Source organism: Mustela nigripes, chromosome 4 (assembly GCF_022355385.1).
Source record: "Mustela nigripes isolate SB6536 chromosome 4, MUSNIG.SB6536, whole genome shotgun sequence".
NCBI classification, from domain to species: domain Eukaryota; kingdom Metazoa; phylum Chordata; class Mammalia; order Carnivora; family Mustelidae; genus Mustela; species Mustela nigripes.
The window spans coordinates 20,224,379-20,242,105 of record NC_081560.1 but is presented as its reverse complement, the minus strand read 5'-3'; the positions used below and the strand labels follow the sequence as shown (position 1 = coordinate 20,242,105).

The 17,727-nt window shown below is 54.7% G+C and overlaps 1 protein-coding gene across 1 annotated transcript in view; it reads right to left on the bottom strand.

Moving 5' to 3' along the window:
• Positions 1–2,888: 2,888 nt before the first annotated feature.
• The window catches only part of PLXNA4 (plexin A4), a 424,261-nt gene continuing 409,422 nt past the window's right edge, over positions 2,889–17,727 (bottom strand). Inside the window, exons 31-32 of the mRNA XM_059396393.1 lie at positions 11,909–12,059; positions 2,889–10,045 (exon numbers count right to left, since the gene is read on the bottom strand). Of these exons, the coding sequence (XP_059252376.1) occupies positions 9,950–10,045; positions 11,909–12,059 (247 nt within the window). The 3' untranslated portion in view covers positions 2,889–9,949. The remainder of the gene's footprint in view (positions 10,046–11,908; positions 12,060–17,727) is intronic.

The window sequence follows — 17,727 nt, the reverse complement described above, 5'->3', positions numbered from 1 at the left end:
CTAGCAGGGTCATCTGGTGTTTCTGTGTTGTCATTGTCCTCACTGTCCAGTGCTCACACACCATCGGCAGGTGGCTTGGCTGGCCTTCCTTTATCAGGGTGGGAAGCTGTCGTGCTCATTCAGGGAGGGAAGGTGCTCACTGTTGAACAGTGACGCAGTCCACCAGCCATCCTGGCGTACAGCCTGACCTCACATACCCGCCCCAACTGTGGCATGTGCCCCCCTGCAGCCCTGTAGGCTCGGGGGCAGTGTTCAAGGTGGGAATTCTGTTAAAAGCAAAGCAGGACAGGTTTGGAGAAGGGGATGAGTGCAGAAGTGACCTGCCCCTGCCTGCACTTACTCTGCTTGGCCAGCAGCAGCTCTGCCACCATGAGTGAGGTTCTGACCATAGCGCCTGGCTCTCTTCACCTGCAAATGATGGCCACTGGCAGCAAGTCCAGGCATTAGTTACCTAGAGATAAAATATTCATGGGAGGGGATATGGCCTGATGTGGAAAGTAACGGAGGCGTATCAGTTCGGTGGGGAGATGAGCCAGTGACTACCTTTGTGGCCGATGGCTTTTTCCTATCGTACCGCCCATGTTCTTCCTGCCACCCGTTCATGACTTACTGAGCACTTGCTCTGTGCTGGACACGTTAATGCTAAGCTTGGGTAGCATAAATTCAGCTGATCTGCTCTCTGCCTTCCAAAATCTCACAGTCTAATAGTCAAAATACATTCATGTTCCTTTTCATAAGATGTTAGATATTTACTTTTTGGCAATGAATACATAAGGCATCTGTTACAGAATGAATTGTGTCCCCCCCCACAAAGTCATCCCTGACCCTCAGTGTGACTGAATTGAGGGAGATGGCCTTTAGGGAGGTAGCTAAGGTTAAATGAGGCCATAAGAGTGGGGCCCAAACTTGATGGGACTGGTATCCTTATGAGAAGAGACAGCAGAGCGCTCTCTGCATGTGTGTCCAGAGGAAAGACCATGGAGGACCGGAAGGTAGTTGTGTGCAGGCCTGAAGGAGAGCCTCCAGCAGAAAGTGATCCGGCTCCTTGATCTCGGGCTTCCAGCCTTCAGAACCATGAGGAAACAGATGTCTGTTGTTTAAGCCCCACAGTCTGGTATTCTGCGATGGTGGCCTGAGCCAACTAGTCTGGCATCCGTTCTAAATTTGAGGCCATGGGATGGATCCACTCTTTTGTTTGTATGATATCATTTTTGTGACAAATAATGACACCACATGCACGTGTGATCCTTTGTGGTCTCAGGATCTTTTCCCTTTTATTCTTGAAGTCAGCCTTCCACACGCTCTCCTGGGTTTCATAGAGCAGTTAGAAGTATCTTCTGGTCACGGAGGAAACCAAATCCCAGGGAAGTGGTCTGCTCAAGGTCATGGTGGCTGGCTGTGCTGAAGCATGACATCGGGTAGGTGAGGGAGTCCACGGATGTGGCAGGAACTTGATCGCATGTGGAATCTGATTTGCACTTTCGGACCGAGACCATTATCCCCACCATGACCTGCCTCGTTATTGAGGAAAAGAGAGAAATGCACTTTTCCTGTCCGTTGGAACTATTGAAAAGAAAAGTAAAACAAAACAAAAATACCCAACAGCAGTCTGATCTCAGTCTGTCAGTTTGTGCTGGGTCTTGAGGTCGCTAATTCCCACTTTCCCTCCGCGGTGTCATCTCTTCCTTTGTAGGCTCAAGGTTGAAGTGTTCCCTGGTCATTGGCTGTAGAATGTGACTCCCAGAGATGGGGGCATCTCAGTGTCCCTGGGGTGCTGTGGTATCCCCTCATCTCAGAAGGGCTCTCTTCTAGAAGTTTCAGGGCAAGCTGGGACTCACAGACTTCACACCAAGTCAACTCCTTCCCTTTCTGTTTGGCCCCCAGAGGTCCCATTTTTGGTGACACCCTGGAGGCTCTTCTTTGAAGGCTGGAAGAGCCCAAAGGCTGGGGGTCGGGGACAGCAGGGAGGTAGGAAGGGCAGGATTTGCTGTTGGTGGCCTGGGGTCTGTTTCACTTCTCCCCGCCCTGTCTCCCTACCTCTCTTCCTCAGTCTCCCTGCTTTGGGGTTTCTCTCTCTCCAGCCACATCCTGTTTCCTCCCTTTGTCTTCTCCTGGATTTCACTTTGAATTATAAGTGGAGATGTGGAGCTCACCTTCTCTGGCTGTTGACCTGAGGCTCAGAGAGACAGAAGGATCTGTCCAAAGGCAGCCGGTTGAAGGCAGAGGACGCAGAGGTCCTGGGTACAGGTGGGGCCATATGTTGCCCCGTCTGCAGGTTCTCCCTTTTCCCCTCACGCTACCCCTGGGAGGCCAGCATGGACCCCAGACAGATGCAGGTGGCAGGCGGACAGCTGTCCCTGCTCCCTGCCTCCAGTGCCACACTCCCATTCTCTCTCTCCCTGTCCTGCTTCTGCGCCGGAGGCACCGCTGGGTTCAGGATTTCCACTCTCTATCAAAATGCTGGAGGTGGGAGTGACTGATGAAATCACTTATACTAAGATAGAGTTTGCCAAGAAGACTTCCAGCAGGGATGGCCACTCATGTCCTCTCCAGCAACAGCTCTAGGGGGCTCGTAGTGTTTGCTGGAGGCCTGTGTTGAGAAGGATTCAGAGGTTGGTTCGGTTTCATGCGGAAGTGATGACCATTGAGGACACTGGCTGGTAGCATGCGTGCTCTCTCCCTACCTGAGGGCATGATCCCCTCCAGAGGGCTCTGCTTTGTAATTGCAGACAGAGCCCTGAGTAGAAGAACGTACCTCTGGTGGCTGAGTTTAGAGATCATGGAGCTGGAGAGAGAAGCTGCCGCATCTGTCCCTACTTACGTGGGGGCTCGTTACAGCCAGGCTTCCCCTCTGCCGGCTTCCAGCCAGAAAGACCCAAATGCCAAACTGCATTTTTATTATTTTTTAATAAACTTTATTCTATATTACAAATAGGTTTTTTTTTTTTGTTCTGAACTGCAAAATAGGAATGCCTTATATTTACATACACAGGTATACAATTAATTATAACAAAGGTACAGAAGCTTGCCTTTACCAAGTTACAACTGGGCTCCAATTTAAATAGCATAGGTTTTCTTTTTAAAAACTTTATTTTTTTAAATCTTTTTTTTTTAACCTTACTAGGATACTCTTCGTTAAAAATCAAAACCAGAAGACCCTCTTCCTCTAATAGATTCCATCCACCTATCTTTGAGGCTCATTGTAACACTGTTGTCTAAAGATATGTTTTGCTTTGTCCTAACCAAGGGTCAGTGTTCAAGGTGGGAGCTTTATGGAGTCAGAGGTGGGCCGGGGCTGGAGGGGGGTGACCAGAGCAGGAGTGACCTGCCCTACTTCCTTCAACATCCTCTTACCGAGACTCAAAGGCCTCTGCCTGTTCCTCAGACCACCCATGCATCCTTCCCTGTTTCTCCTCTTCCCTCTAGCATTGGACTTGACTCTGGGTCATGTGACCAGGCCAGACACTGCTCCCCCTATGCCTCAGCTCACTGAGCCATTCTCTGTGGGTGGTACACTGGAGTTGCTGGTTATGGTGGTGCCTGGGCAGGACCCTGCTGGAAGAGGTGGGCTGGTCCTTACCAGCTCTAATGGGCGTGGGGGGAGGGGAGGCCAGCTGCACCCACTCCTTCCTGTCCACGTCAGGGTTTGGGAGGTCTTGTTCTGGGTCAGCACTGCCATGGCATGACCAAGCAAGGACCTCAGGCCTCAGGGATGCCAGACCGAAGCAGGGAGTGATGGGGGGGAGGGTCGTCTACTCTAAAACACAAAGTCATTGGTTTCCAAATGGAAACAAGATTCTTTGAGGTAAACTAGCTTTTCTTTTTAAAGAACGGAAGGTTTAACGAGCCAACAGCTGGGGAGAACATCAGGGGAGGGAGGCAGAAGGGCAGCACATGAGACACATAGTGCATCTCAGTCATGGGCCTCATCCTCATCTGTTGGTCCTGTCTGGGAAGCGGTCGTGCTTGGTTGTGTCCTTTGTGTGGCTCTTTAACTGTATCCTCTGTTTTGAAGGGAGCCCTTCCAAAATGTGCTTGAGTCCTAAGATCAAAGGTACTAACAAAAGAACTAATTCCAGTTCAAAAGAAACGGAAGGTGAGCTGCATAGAACGGGTCTGTTTGCCATGAGCGTTTGCCCTCTCAGGGGAGGGGACTGGGTCTCTCCCTGACCAATCCTGAACTGGGAGTCCCTCCAGTTTGAGGGAAGCGGATGGGGACTGCAGAGGGGCTTGGCAATACTGGGGTGGCCCAGAGAGCCAAGGCTGGACAAAGCGAAAGAGGGGTGAGGAGAAGGGAAGGTGGGGCACACCCGGCGGACGGCATGTGCCCCCCCGCCACGCCACTATCTCTGCCAATGAGGACAGAAACCTCTTTTCATTTATTACGGATCTCATTTTGTTTAGTAGCTTTGCTTAGCTGGGGTAGTCACCTGTCTCCTCACAAAATTTAACTGGGACTCTACTGTTAAAGTTGTATCACCTTTAAAACCGAAACATCCTGTATGTTTTATAAAGTTGGATACTCCCCCTCATTAAAACGAAAACAATTTTGTCAGGGAGCAAAGACTTGTTAATTAAAAACAAAAGTCTCTCTTCAAAGTCTGAAACTTTTACTATAGAGATTCCTTTGTGAGTGGAAGGAAAGGTATTTTTCTCAGTTTCCTGGCGGAGGGGCTTTGCCACTCTTGGAACCATGAGGACAGGGGCTCCTGGCTCCCCAGCCTTTCCCTGCAGCTGCGTCTCTGGCCTGTCCCATGGCTGTGCCTCAGCTTCCCGCTCTGTAAAGGCTCTCACTGGCTGCATCCGTGGGAGGAGAGGAGCAGCATCGCGGCTCTAGCCATCAGAGGTGCCCGGGAAGCACCACAAATATTAGCAGCCATGTCCACGCCTGGGCAATATCCTGACCCATTTTTTAAGAACAGGGGGAGCCCCCCTCCTCAGCCCCAAGGCTGGCCTGGCAAGTCATAGGTGAAGAGATTTTTTTTCTTCTTTTCAGCAATTTGGACTTGACCTGGGCTCCTTCCTTAATCTCCAATGCTTAACATAGACAAACAAAAAACCTCAAACCCCAAGTAGACAGTCCACGTACAGGTTAAAGAAAAAGGGAGGGGGTCGCGGAGTCAGGGGTCCTCAGTCACCTGTCTTGGATGTTGACAGGAGGCATGGGGAGTGACAGGAGGTCCTTGACGTGAACTAGAAGAAAGAGGAAAGGCCAGGAAGGGGCCAGGATCGGCCTGGGGCAGGGTCTTCTCCCGGGGACTCTGGTACCTGGAGGATGTGCTTAGACACGCCTCTCGGAAGCCTTTCAGACCCCTGCTGGGACCGCTTGTTGGGGCAGCTCATCCCTGGAAGGGCCACGAAAGGGGTGTCCCTGGGTCTCCCACCCGCAGAGCCTCCCTGCCTCTTCTCTCCCTCCTTGCTTTCTGATTGGTGGAAGCTTGTTCTCGATTAAGAATAATTAACTTTAACCCTCGCTAGGTTAAGTAGTTGGCGTCACATCCTGTGAAGCCAAAGGAAGTGTCCCCTAATTCCTGAGAAAGGGGACAGACCGAAAACAGGACTTTCCCTTCTAGGGCAAAGCACGTGGTGGTTGAGGGTGCTGGAAACATCAGCAGGACTTGCCTCTTGCAGTGGAGGCTGCTTGGGAAATCATTGCTTGGGGCTCTTCTGTTGGGGGATCCCCAGGGCCCAGGTGGGACTGGGGCCCCTAGTCTCTCAGGGAGGCAGTGCTGGGACGGTGGCAGGGGCCTAAAGCTGCCCGGGGAGGGGGTGCTGTGAGGTGTGAGGCTCCCGTACCAGGAAATACGCAGCCTTGGGGCAGAGGCTCCGCGAGCAGAGCTGCAGGCGAGGGGGATGAGGGGGACGACGGGGCACACTCGCCTCTGCGGGGGAGGGACGCTCTCAGAAGCCAGACATGCAAGGGGAACACGAGCACAAGGATCTCGGGTGGGGGGGGGGGGGGCTGGGACAGTACCTCGACATTAGCCTAGGGCTGGGGGGAGAGGCCCGGGCCCGAGTGGACTCCCGCTCCTGCCCGGCACAGTCCTGGACAGTCTGCTTCACTTTGGGATCGTCGACAATGACCTCCCTCCCAGACCACAGCCCTGCTCACGCCTTTCAGGCTTGACTCATTGGCCAACGGGCTTACAAGAGGGAGGCTCTAGGGCGGACTCTGGGTGTGCGTGCTGCTCTGGGGTGTGACCCTACCCTGGCCTGGAGACACTCAGGCAGTCCTCTGCCCCCAAATTAAAACCACACTGAAAGAAGGCAAGACAAAGTATTTTCCTGAGGAATTAACTGACACAGTAGCCAACTTCACTTATTCACTTATTGGCACTCTTTGCCATTACCAAGAAATATTGGGGTCTCCCCTTATGTGGAAGGACGAAGAACGGCAAAGCCCACACGTGGGGAGACCTGTGCTCCCCGAGAGCAATGACCCACCTGAAGCCATCTGTCTCAGCCTCTCTCCGTCTGTCCTTTTAAATTCAGGACCCGGTAAAGCTCCTTCTCTCCCACCACCCCAGCTGTAGCCCATCTCTCTCCTACATTCAAAATCCCCATGTAACCTAGGTCAGTTATTCTGTGTGATCGCCCGGCGCCATTAGGAGCCTGGTGGTCTCAAAGGCTAGAGGGTGCAGGAGGCGGTTGAAGGGGCAGGTGAGACGAGATGGGCCTTTTCTCTCGTCCTCTCTTCCAGGGACTCAAGAAGTTAAATAAAGATTCCACCTTAAACAGAGTTATGACCCGGCAAATCTGCTGGGGAGGGAGACCTTGAGGGGACCTCCCTCCCCCAGGACCAGTTTGCCCAGCTCCCTTCTCTGCTGGGTGGTGGCCCCCGTACCCCTCGGGGCAGCTCTCGGGGTCTCTGGCCTGCCAGGGGGAGACCGGGATCCCAAGGGGAGTTTTGGAAAGAACACGGGGAGTGAAAGACAGCTTCCTGATTACTTTGAATCACATGGGTACCAAGAATCCAAGTGGAAAAAAATGGAAAACGAAAGGAGAGAGGAAAGAGAATTTTTGGTGGGGCAAGGCGGGTTGCAGCTCTGGGTGATTCTATCCTGTTTCTCCAGCCCAAGCAGGCCTCAGAGACTTCGGGGGGGGGGGGGAGAAAGAAAGAAAGAAAAAAAGAAAAAGCCAGCAGCGACCACCCCACCCCCACCCTAGCAATTAAAGTAAAATCTGCCCCACCCCGTTCTCCAGGAGAAAAGAAAGCAGGAGACTGTCCTCCCCTCTTTCTTCCTGACATTGAGGTCTCTCTGAGGTGTCTGAAGTTTCTCTTATGACAAAACGGGGCAGGGGCAGGGTGGGGGGTGGGGGGTGGGGTGGTTCTGTACCGACAAAGGAACAATAACAATAATAATAATAATCCGGTAAAAAATAAAAGCTTCAGCAGAACCATGATAACAGTCTTCTTTTCTGCCTGTTCATTTTTTCTAACTGTGCAAAACTTAAAAAATAAATCATACACACTCACTCACACATGCGCACTCTCTCTCTGTCTCACACACACACACACACACACACACTCAGCCTCCACTCAGCGAATCTGTGTTAAATATGTTTGTGTCTCTCTCCAACTCAACCCCTCATGTGTGCAAATATCTCTTAGCGGCCATGGTGCCTCCACCACCTGCCCCCCACGTGCTTCCTCTCTGGTCGGGGCCCGGGGCTTCTCGGTTGGAAATAAACGGGTCAAGGGTAGAAAGCCCATGCTTCTTCCCCTGGCACTTCATTCACCAAAACCTTTGGTTATTTTTCCTCCTCGATGTGTATCTTTCCCCCATTCTCCTCTTTCCAAGGCTAGGCTACTGGTGTTTTGTCCCCATCTGTCCTCTCCTTGACGCCACGTGCTGCTCTGGTGTGGGTCACCTTCCACCCGGCCTCTAGTCGAGTCCAGGCCTCCTGCGGCCACAGAGCACCCTGGCTTCCTGCGAACAGGTGACTCTCCTTCCCCCCACCTGCACTTGGCACAGAAAGCTAGTGTGGACATGTCCTGAAGCTGTAGAACCAATGAGCAAGGGAGGAGATGGGAATCACTAGAGGGTCCCCTCCACAGGACTAAAAATCCTTTTGAGCTCTCTGCCTGCTCCTGGGGCACACGGGTGTGCGCACACACACACACACTCACATGCACATGTGCACGCAAGCTCACACACACACATACTCATATCCAAAGGGGCCAGGTTCCTAAAAGTATAGGGTGCTCCATGGACTTTGCTGGAAATGGAGTGCTTCCTTCCCCGTTCCAACTGGGGCTCACTTGGAGAGGATGACAGGGATGCATGTCTGAAGCTCAGGGAGCGAAGGCAAGGCTGGAACCCTCTCTCCCAACCACACCTTGGACGATGCTTCTCCTTGTCTCCCAGAGCCATGGACAATTAGCCACCAGAGCTGCCAGGAGAGAATCCCGCTTAGGGTGGGAAACTGGGCCCGGTGGCAACTCAAGTCCCTCCAGGATTCAGGTTTCCATGACCTTCCATGAGACCGTCTCTTACCACAGCCCCTGCTCACCCATGTCTGAGCACACATTTGCCTGAAATGAGAGAGCCAGAGATTGGAAGGACAGGTGGAGAGACAGATGCCGGGGCTGAGGTCTGCCATATGTCTCTTCTTACGTTGTCGGCTAGGTCCTTCAGCTTGAGTCCTTGGTCCCTCCCAGACATGGCGAGCTGGGGGCTGAGTGTGGCTGGCGTTTTGGTTTGTCTCCGTGGGGCTGGGTTTGAGTGTGGTTCTCTCTGCGATGACTGGGGAGGAGGTGAGGCAAAGGCAGTGACTAAAGAGGCAGCAGATGGTAAAGGAGTCATTGCCAAGGAGGTCTGGAGAGTCCAGTGACAAGGTCGTCTGCATAGCAATGGCACAGGGCTCTGCAGGGGGACAGGGGCTCGGCTGTCCGCCCCAGCCTTCTATAGAGTTCTCAGAAGGGGTGCTGGGGATGGAGCCAGTGAAGGCGGCCGGAGGTAGGATCTCCTGGATGTACTCTGCGTTTTCCACTGACCCTAGATGAGCGCTGACCGAGGAGGATGCCGGTACTTTCTCTAGACAGCATCGAGGATCTGGCAATGGATGAGGCCTAGGACTATAGACGTGCTTCATTTGCATTTGGGGGTGAATGGAAAACAACACATTCTGCTTCCAGGGTGGGTGTGACTCTCTTTCCCTTTCTCTCCTTCTGTAGGACGTTTCTGCTGCTCGGAGCCAGACTAGAAGGTCAGGAGGGTCTCTGCGGTGGCATGTAACTGCTGTGTCTCCTGTCTGGCTTTCCACAGGCTGGAGAAGAGCTGGAGCAGGCAGGTCCTGAGGAGCACTTGGAAGGACTCCAAGAAAACCGCAGGGGGAAAAGGTGGCCTCTGGATGCCAACGCAACAGGTGAGAGGCGGCTCGAAAAACACCTCCCAACTCCCCTTTCCCAACTCCCATCCGCCATGTGCAGGAGCTGTGGCCTTTCTTCTCACATTTGCAACGGGACCACACCCTGGTGGATCCCCTTGGAGATGGAAACAGGGGACAGAAGAGAGCCAGGTGATGTCTCCCCAATGAAGATAATACTGAGCTCATTGCCTCTTCCCTAGACCAAGGTTCGGCCCATCGTGGGAGGTGGAGGAGCATCCTCTCTCCGTGGCTTGTCCTCCGTCCCCGGGCCCCGCTGCTGATGTCTGCGCTCAGCTGGGAAAGAGAGCTCCTCTCTCATCTTCTGGCCGGGTCCCCGTGGGAGCCTGGCCCTCTGGGACTTGCTGAGGGGCGGTGGCCTGGTTGGATCGCCCTGGCAGAGCCCCAGAGAGAGAAGAGAGGCAGGGAGGAGGGAGAGACAGAAAGAGGCGGAGAGAGACAGCGCTGCTCAGGGGATGCTGCTGACGCCAGTTGGAACTTGCACTTGGTAAAGATGAAAATCTAGACTGAGGCACGGCTTGGTGTGTCCCTCCCCCCAGGGGCCCTGGAAGGACGGTTCTCAGCTGTCTAAGCTCATGAGGGTTATGACTTGTTCTAGTTTGTAGGCCAGTTTCTGCTTTCCGCACTGGTCATCGTGGTCCAGAGGTCCGAGGATCTGTGGAAGGGCGGAGAACGGGGAGGTTACTGGTTTGTGCATCCAGGTCTCTGTTCTTAGGGCGTGCACACACAGGGCGAGTGTGGCCAGGCTGCGGAAGCCACGTGCACACAAAGATGCACACGTGAAGCCGCTGGGTCCGCGGGCAGCCTGGCCTACTGGTGGAGAGGCTTGGGGGCGCTCAGGTGTGAGGTGCGGTGTGTGGGTACCCTGGGGTTGATGTGCACAGGGGTCGCACCCACCTCAGCGTGTCTGATTCAATGTGTGCCCTCTGCTGCCCGCGTTGGGCAGCTGGCCGTGGGCAGACACCCCCGCGCAACAATGTGCTGGGCCCTCCAGGGTGAGCAAGCACACAGCCCCCCCCTCCCCCCACAACGTGAAGCGTGGCACCCTGGGTCTCTGGGGAATGTGGTCTCACAGATCCTAAGAAATCCTACCCCTCCTTCCTACAACGGCTTATCTTCCCCCAACAGCTCCCCAAGAGCCCACACTGAGAAAGCCATTTAGCTTCACTGCACGTTAATGAACAAATACCCCTCCGAGAGTTTTAGCTCATGCTTTCCTGGTCATCAGCGGTGATCATGTCTGCAAGAGCCTTTTCTGAGATCAGATGGTTGGTGAAGGACCATGACGGTGAGGACATGAGGGAAAAGAGATGAGAATTTGATTCAGAGTCTGGGGATGTGGGACTGAGTAACAGACCTGCCAGTTTCTAGGTAGGTGACCGGGAGGCAAAGAGGAGGCCGAAGGCTCGAGAGGAGGCTCTGCGAGCTTTGGGTTTGCTGGCCCGCATCACGGGCATTCAACGGGGAGACCAAGACGGAGTCGCCGACTTCTTCACTGGCCAAGAACCACCAGTTACTGGCACCAACATTTCAGGAAGAAGGGACATTTTCCAGGGCAGACGAGTGTCCTTGTAGACTAAAGGGCAGTGCTTCCAACATGAGGCCACTGTACCCCGTACTCACACATTCCATGTTGTCCTTACTTCTCTCATGTGGCCACGGACAGGGGAACACCTGGCCCTGGACCAGCACTGGCCCGCAGGCTGGTGTCTCGGGCCCCACAACCCCGAGGAAGCCATAGCTGGCTTCCCCTTCACCTGAGGTTTGCAGCATGACGCTGCTGCTGGCCTGCTGGGGCTCCTTCCTTAGCTGGGGGCTCCTAGACTCTCAGTGATGAGTCAGGAGGAGGCAGAGAACCGGAGGCACTGGCTTCCGCTCCTGTTACTACCTTGCACTCAAGGAGAAGAGGTTATGCTGCTGCTCAGATATGGGGAGCCTCAGTTCTGAACCCACTTGGGCTTAATCTGCGTGACAAAGAGACCTCCCATAAGCACCTCCCTACTGGCCAGGAAGAGGGCATTGTTGGCTGTGGCCATGACCCCAGGGGAGGCTTTCCACCTGGGAACATGGCAGGTAAAGAGCTCCCATTCCGCTCTGTTCTGTATCTGTTGCGATGCTCCCCGCCCCGTTCCCTCTTCTCCCCGCCACCATGCCGTCCGGCCTGCCATGGGAGGGGGAAACTGCTTATTTAAAGAGAATTAGATCAGAGAGAGAAAAGGGAAAAATAAAAGAGAGGGACAATCAGGGAAGAAATAAGAATTTGAAAAAGAAAGAAAGAGATACTTTTTCTAAACATCTGAGACTAGGGATTAAGGCGGAATTAACAGACTGGGACACTTCTCCAGTCCTCGTTCTACAGAGCACAGCCCCCAAGTCCGAGGTGGCAGGGAGTTTCCGGCAGCAGCGGTGGGGGGTCGTCTGGGGTTCCTGCCCGAGGCTCTTGTGCACAGAGGCTGCTACAGGCGGGGAGATGTCCTTCTGTAGCCCGTCCTTCCCGACAGGGACCGAGCAGGCTCACCTCCTCGCTGTACTTGCCCACGTAGGAGAAGATCTCCGAGAGCGCGCTCATGGCATTGAATTCATTCATGTGCATCCGGGACTGCTCCGCCAGGTACGCGTTCATGTCCTGGTCGCTGATGGCCGGCATCTTCCCGATGTCTGAGTAGTACCTGCCAGGGGAGGGAGAGGGGAAGAAAGGAGCTGGAGCCATGCAGAGAGATGGGAGCTCCCAGCGCGATGTTTGGGGCCAGTGTTGGCGTGGCATGGTCCCCAGGGGACCACGGGGAGCTCTCTCCCACCTGCACTTCTGGGGCTGGCCCAGGAGAGCCCTCGGCAGCTCTGGGTACAGGGGGCACAGAGGGAAGGGACGTGACGCTGATGTGGCCAGAGGATGAATGGGGCTGGGAGCAGGAATATGGAGGAGCTGTCCCCTGTGTCGGCCTTGTTCTCAGCTACCGAAGAGCGTCCAGTCCGTCTCTGTCCTTCTGACCGCTCCTCCCGCAGACGCAAATGCTGCCCTCCACAGGGCCCGAAGGCTCTTCCACGCAGTTGCTCTGCCTCAATGCCCTCCCCTCCCTTGGGGTCACCCGGGAGGAGGGTGGGGCTGGGGCTGCTTGGGGAGAGGCCTGCAGAAGGCAATCAGTCACTGTCACTTGCAGCTGTGCACCGCTGTCAACTGGTTAATTAGATGCCAGCATTTACATTTTTAATTTGTGCAATTTGACATTTTATGCAGCAAACCCCAACTCCTCCACCAGAGGGGAGCTGCACAGTTTCCTAATGAGGAATGGAAGGGCCCCGGTGCCCCAAAGATGCCCATGGCCCCCTCCCCATGTGCTGGCTGGCTGTGGGCCATGTGAAAGGGGCCAGGAACCCACAAAAACAGGGGGACGTCAGGGCATTGGGGGCACCTCAGGAGTCCTGGTCACTCCAGCTCAGCCTGCGCTGAATGCCTAGGGCTTCAAGCTGGGGAAAGCAAGCCTGAGAACCTGGAACAGAGGAGGGAACAGAACCTGGGACGGTCGCCGGGGACAGGGGCTAGGCTGAGGCAAGTGAGGCATCCGGGGCGCAGAGTTTTAGGCGAGGCCCTGTGTACGCGCAGGTGCCTATGACAGGCCTCTGGAGTTGCCTGGAGCCAGGGCTTGATCAGGCGAGGGAAGGGGCATCCTCAGAGACTCACCCCTGGCCCCTTGGCCTTGTGTCACTCCCAGCCTGGGTCCCTCGGGGCACCCACCGTGAATGCATAAGTCCTGTGCTGTCCCCCTTCCTCCCCCGATCCCTGCCCAGGAGTCGGGTGACAGGCCGACACAGGGGTCACTCGTGTGTTACTCCAGCCATCACGCTCAAGGGCCTGCAGTGGAATGACAGCTCAATTTGCTGCCAGAGCGTTTCTGGGCCGCTGAGGCCGGTGATGGCCGCCCTGCCCAGAGCCGCAGCCTCGCTGTGACTGCGGACCTGTCGTTCCAGAAACCTTCTGAGGGAGGCAGAGGGAAGGAGATGAAATCCCTGCGCTCTGGCAGAGGAAGGGGCCGGTTGGAGGGGCCCTCCTCGACCTCAGAAACCCAGCCCCACACAGACACACTCGCCAACTGCTTTGTTGAGCTGATTGCATTTTGGCGGGAGGTCTGGGCCCAGCGACAGGAACTTAATGAAATGGCCTTTCTCAGAGGAGCAGGGGGGGCTCCGATGAAGCCGTCCTGCCCCCGGCCTCACCCGGACTTCATTCTTCACATCCTTCCTTCGGGGTGGGGCCGTCCGTCCCCCTGGCCTCATGTTCAGAGCCCTCCGTTTCCTGTCCTGTGGCATCGTGGCTCCATCACTCCTTCGGACAAGAGCCCACTCTCTTCCCGGCCCACGGCCCACCCCTCCACACCCTCAGCTTCCTCAGGGTCCTGGGTATTAAATGACATTCCAGGGATAAATGTTCCAGCGAGAGACTCGACTCATTGGCACGCTTTCTGGAACGCAGTAAATGCCGGTGTTCCATTTTATAGTGGAGACCCGGGCTTGCATGGGTGGCTCCCAACCTCACCCCTCCCAAAGAGATGTGTGCCGTTGTCTCCTCATGGATCCCACGCCTGCCGAGCTAAATGTGCTTATCGGGCTGCGTGGTCAGGTCCCATTGGTGGAAATCATGACCTGGTAACCTCCCTGGTTTCCCCACCGCCAGCGCCACAACAGGCCCGATGCTACAACGCCTGGGTCCGTAGCTCTCTCCCGACAGTGACACTCTGTCACCTGTGGGTGGTCAGAGAGACTGACCGGGATGAAAACCCAGGTCCTCACCGACAGGACAGGACTGTCATCAGATGCAAAGACACCTGCCATTTCCATCACCTGCTCGTGAAACCCCTCACGGGTATGCGGATGGCCTGTCAGGCTTTTTGCATGTAGTGACCAGGCTCCGACTGCAGCCTTTATGGTCCCTGCGGTGCACCAGAGCCCCGGTTAGGGAGCGCTGTCTCCATGGAACTAGCAGGTGCCCAGCCCCCTGTCTGTTCAACATGGCTTGTCTCTGTGTGTGGTAGACGCCCAGGCCATTTCTCCAAAGAGAATATCTAGAAAGTGTGTTCGTGGGTGAGAAAGAGAGGGAGGGGGTGGGAGTGGAGTGGGGCGAAGGCAGGGCTTCCAACCTTTCCAGCGGAAGAAACTGGTGGTGGCCCACCTGGACGTGCTCTACCTTATTCCAACATCAAGGTCGTGTTCGCATCAGCAGACCAGGCTCTCCACTGTGGCCTCTGTGCCGAGGTCACTCCACTGGACCTGGGCACGTCTGTGGCCACACACTAGGCCATGAACAGATCAACTACATGTCCTCACCTTTGGCAAGTTTGGAACAACTGAGCCAAGTCGCCAAGGGTAGCTCTATTTCCTGGATGAGGTGGGACTTGGGGTCTGGCTGACACTCTGCCTGGTTCTTGACCCCGGCCCTGCCTGGGGCTAGCTGGGCCTGGTCCCCCAGTGGGGCATGCTGAACCTGCTTTGACCTCTCCTCACTCCCCTTCAGGGCTGTGCCCCCCACCCCGGCCTTGCCAGCACCCCTTGAGCCTGATAATGACCTCACTCTGGATCCCCTGGCTGATGGGCAATTGCTTCCTTCTCGATTCCCGCTGGGCTGGCCTTTGCGCTGGTCTCCGCTATGGAGAAGGCTTATTGATTGTGAAGAATGCAATTATGCCCCATTAATGAACTTCACACAAGTGTTTTTATCAGTGGGCTGTGCAGTGAGGAAGGGAAAGGTCAGCCCAGGCTTCTGTACTTGAACTTCCTTCCATGAGATTTCTATCTGCAGGTGAGCCCCTTCAGAAGGGACTGGTGCTCTGAAGGTCCTTCAAGACCCGTCTCTAGCTGGCGGGCCAAGGCCACACCTGCTAAAGAGGCTGGGTCCTGCCACTGGCCCTCCCTAGCATTCCTTGATGACTTTGCTCCTACCGGATGGGATGCCAGTACCCATGGGGTCCCTGGGGAGCTGCTATAAAGGCAAGGTCCCAGAATGCTGAATTTTCTGCTGTCGACCAGTCTGTAACAGTCTAGGTTTGTGGGCTTCTGGGGGATGGGCCCAGTGTGTGATGGAGGGTGTCTCATCTCTGCCGTTATAATGGCTCTAGTGATCGCAGAAGTGGTCTCCAATGCCCTGAACTCTTAGAAGAGTTTTGTCATCCCTTCAAAGGCCTCAAGGATGAAGGCGTAGACATGAAAAATGCTTAGAGCCTGATGTTCTGATGTACAGATGCTTGGCTTACAAGGCCCTACACCAAAGTCTCTTCCTCTGAGAACCATTCCGTGACCTCTCCGGGCCCAGTGGAACCAGGCTCTCACTCCTGGAGCCTCCCGACTGCAGCTCACGGGGTTGTGGAGCACCTGTCCACGGGGAGACCACCGTGGAGACCCACGTGTCTTCCTTGACCACGAGAGCCACAAGGGAAGGATCAAATGTAATGTATCCTGAGGGTCCCATACACTCCTGATGGAGACCGTAAATGTTTGACCCACGGATTGATGAATAAGTTAATGAAATGTCTATACTTCACCTCCACTATTGCTCCCAGGGCGAGCTGTCACAGTTTTATATTTTGAATGGATGGCTTCCTTAGGGGGCATTTTTAAATATTCAAGATTCTTAACCTTTCTCATGCTGTGATACATGATAGATGATATCCAAACGTGTGGCACACCCCTGTCCAGTTCCAAGCGGGCCAGCAGAGGTGCCACTCCACTCATTCCTACCCGGGTGCACCTGCACTTGAGCGCAGGTGAGAGCGGCTAATGCTGCGAGAGGAGTGACCTTGACGCTCTTCCAACTTAAAACAAGAGGAAATCACCACCTAACATCATTTTACTGATCTTGCTATAGAAACAGAAGCTACGACTGCTCAGGACACACTGTTCATGGCGACAACACCGGTGAGTTCTGCTAAGATGAGTGTAGTGGTTGATTGAACCAAGAGATCCTTCTTCCCTTCTCTAGAGATGACCATAAGCAAAACCCTGAGCACTCTGATGGACACAGCAGAGACTGGGGGTCTCCAGTGGGGCCACGGACCATTAGCACTGCCAGGTGTTTGGAGACAGGGATGGGGGGGAAGAATGGGATGGAATGACGGAATTGGGGGAGGATAGGCAGATGAAGAAGTTGTAGGAGCTACAAGCTGGCATAGGTGTGATAGAATGATCTAGGCTGTTCAACCAACAGAGTCAGTGAAGCCTCCGGAATCCACATGCTTCCTACCTGCTCTGTAGAGAAGACCAGCCGGGGTAAACCCTGCTTCTTAGCTGGGATGGGAGAGAAGGCCCTCCTCAAATGTGTGTTGGATGCCATCTATCGCAGCGGGTCACTCAGCCTGAGTCCTAGGTGGGCTTTCTGCAGGCTCTCTCTTTGCTGAAGAGCCGGGAACCACGGCTTGTTTCCCGCAGCTCTACTGTCAGAAGAATGAGCCACCACCTATCTACGTGAGGGAGGTGAGAGCCTCTCCTTGAGGCTCACACATAATCTGAAACAAGGACAAGAGAGCCCTGGCCCCAAGGCGTTGGGTTCTACCATCATTCTTCTGGACTGCAGGCTGCCAGTGCCCTGGCTAGGCTGGGGAAGGCAGGGACCGGGCTCCCTGTGGACCACGAGTGAGTTCTGTGCATCTAGGCTTCACCTTCCAGCAAGAAGACGAGTTCGGATGCCAGGCTCCTCGGGCAGTGACCGTGAAATCAGTCCATCCATCATCAAATGGGTAAGCATTCTAGACTTGATCTCCAGACCTATTCACACTGTCTCCTAATCTCTCTGTCTCTGTAACTCATCCCGGAACGAGAGGAGCAGGGTTTGGGTGGGATCTCAAGCTAGTGAAAGATGACTGTTCCGAGAGTGCCACTGGTTGCTAAGAAACTAGCGGGATAAGAAATGGAAACCATTGAGCCACTCCTAAAAATAACCCCATGGACAAGGGTTCCTCCTGACCTGTAGCAGCTGCATGGCACGGATTTCATTTAGCACCGAGCAGCAGGAAGGCCATTAGCCCTGCGCATGCGTCCTTCTCACCCCTGACTCGCGAACTGTGTCCTGGGGGGGAGCCCTCTCTGCAGATGTCTTGGCACCGCCCTCAGCCCCCCACATCCCTGCTTCCTTGCTCCCTGCCTGAGGTCCCAGAGCGGTGCTGTCACACCAGTGCCCAGGTCCTCTAGCCCAGATGCTGCCTTTTTCCTCTCTCTCTTTGCTGAAGAGCCGGGAACCACGGCTTGTTTCCCGCAGCTCTACTGTCAGAAGAATGAGCCACCACCTATCTACGTGAGGGAGGTGAGAGCCTCTCCTTGAGGCTCACACATAATCTGAAACAAGGACAAGAGAGC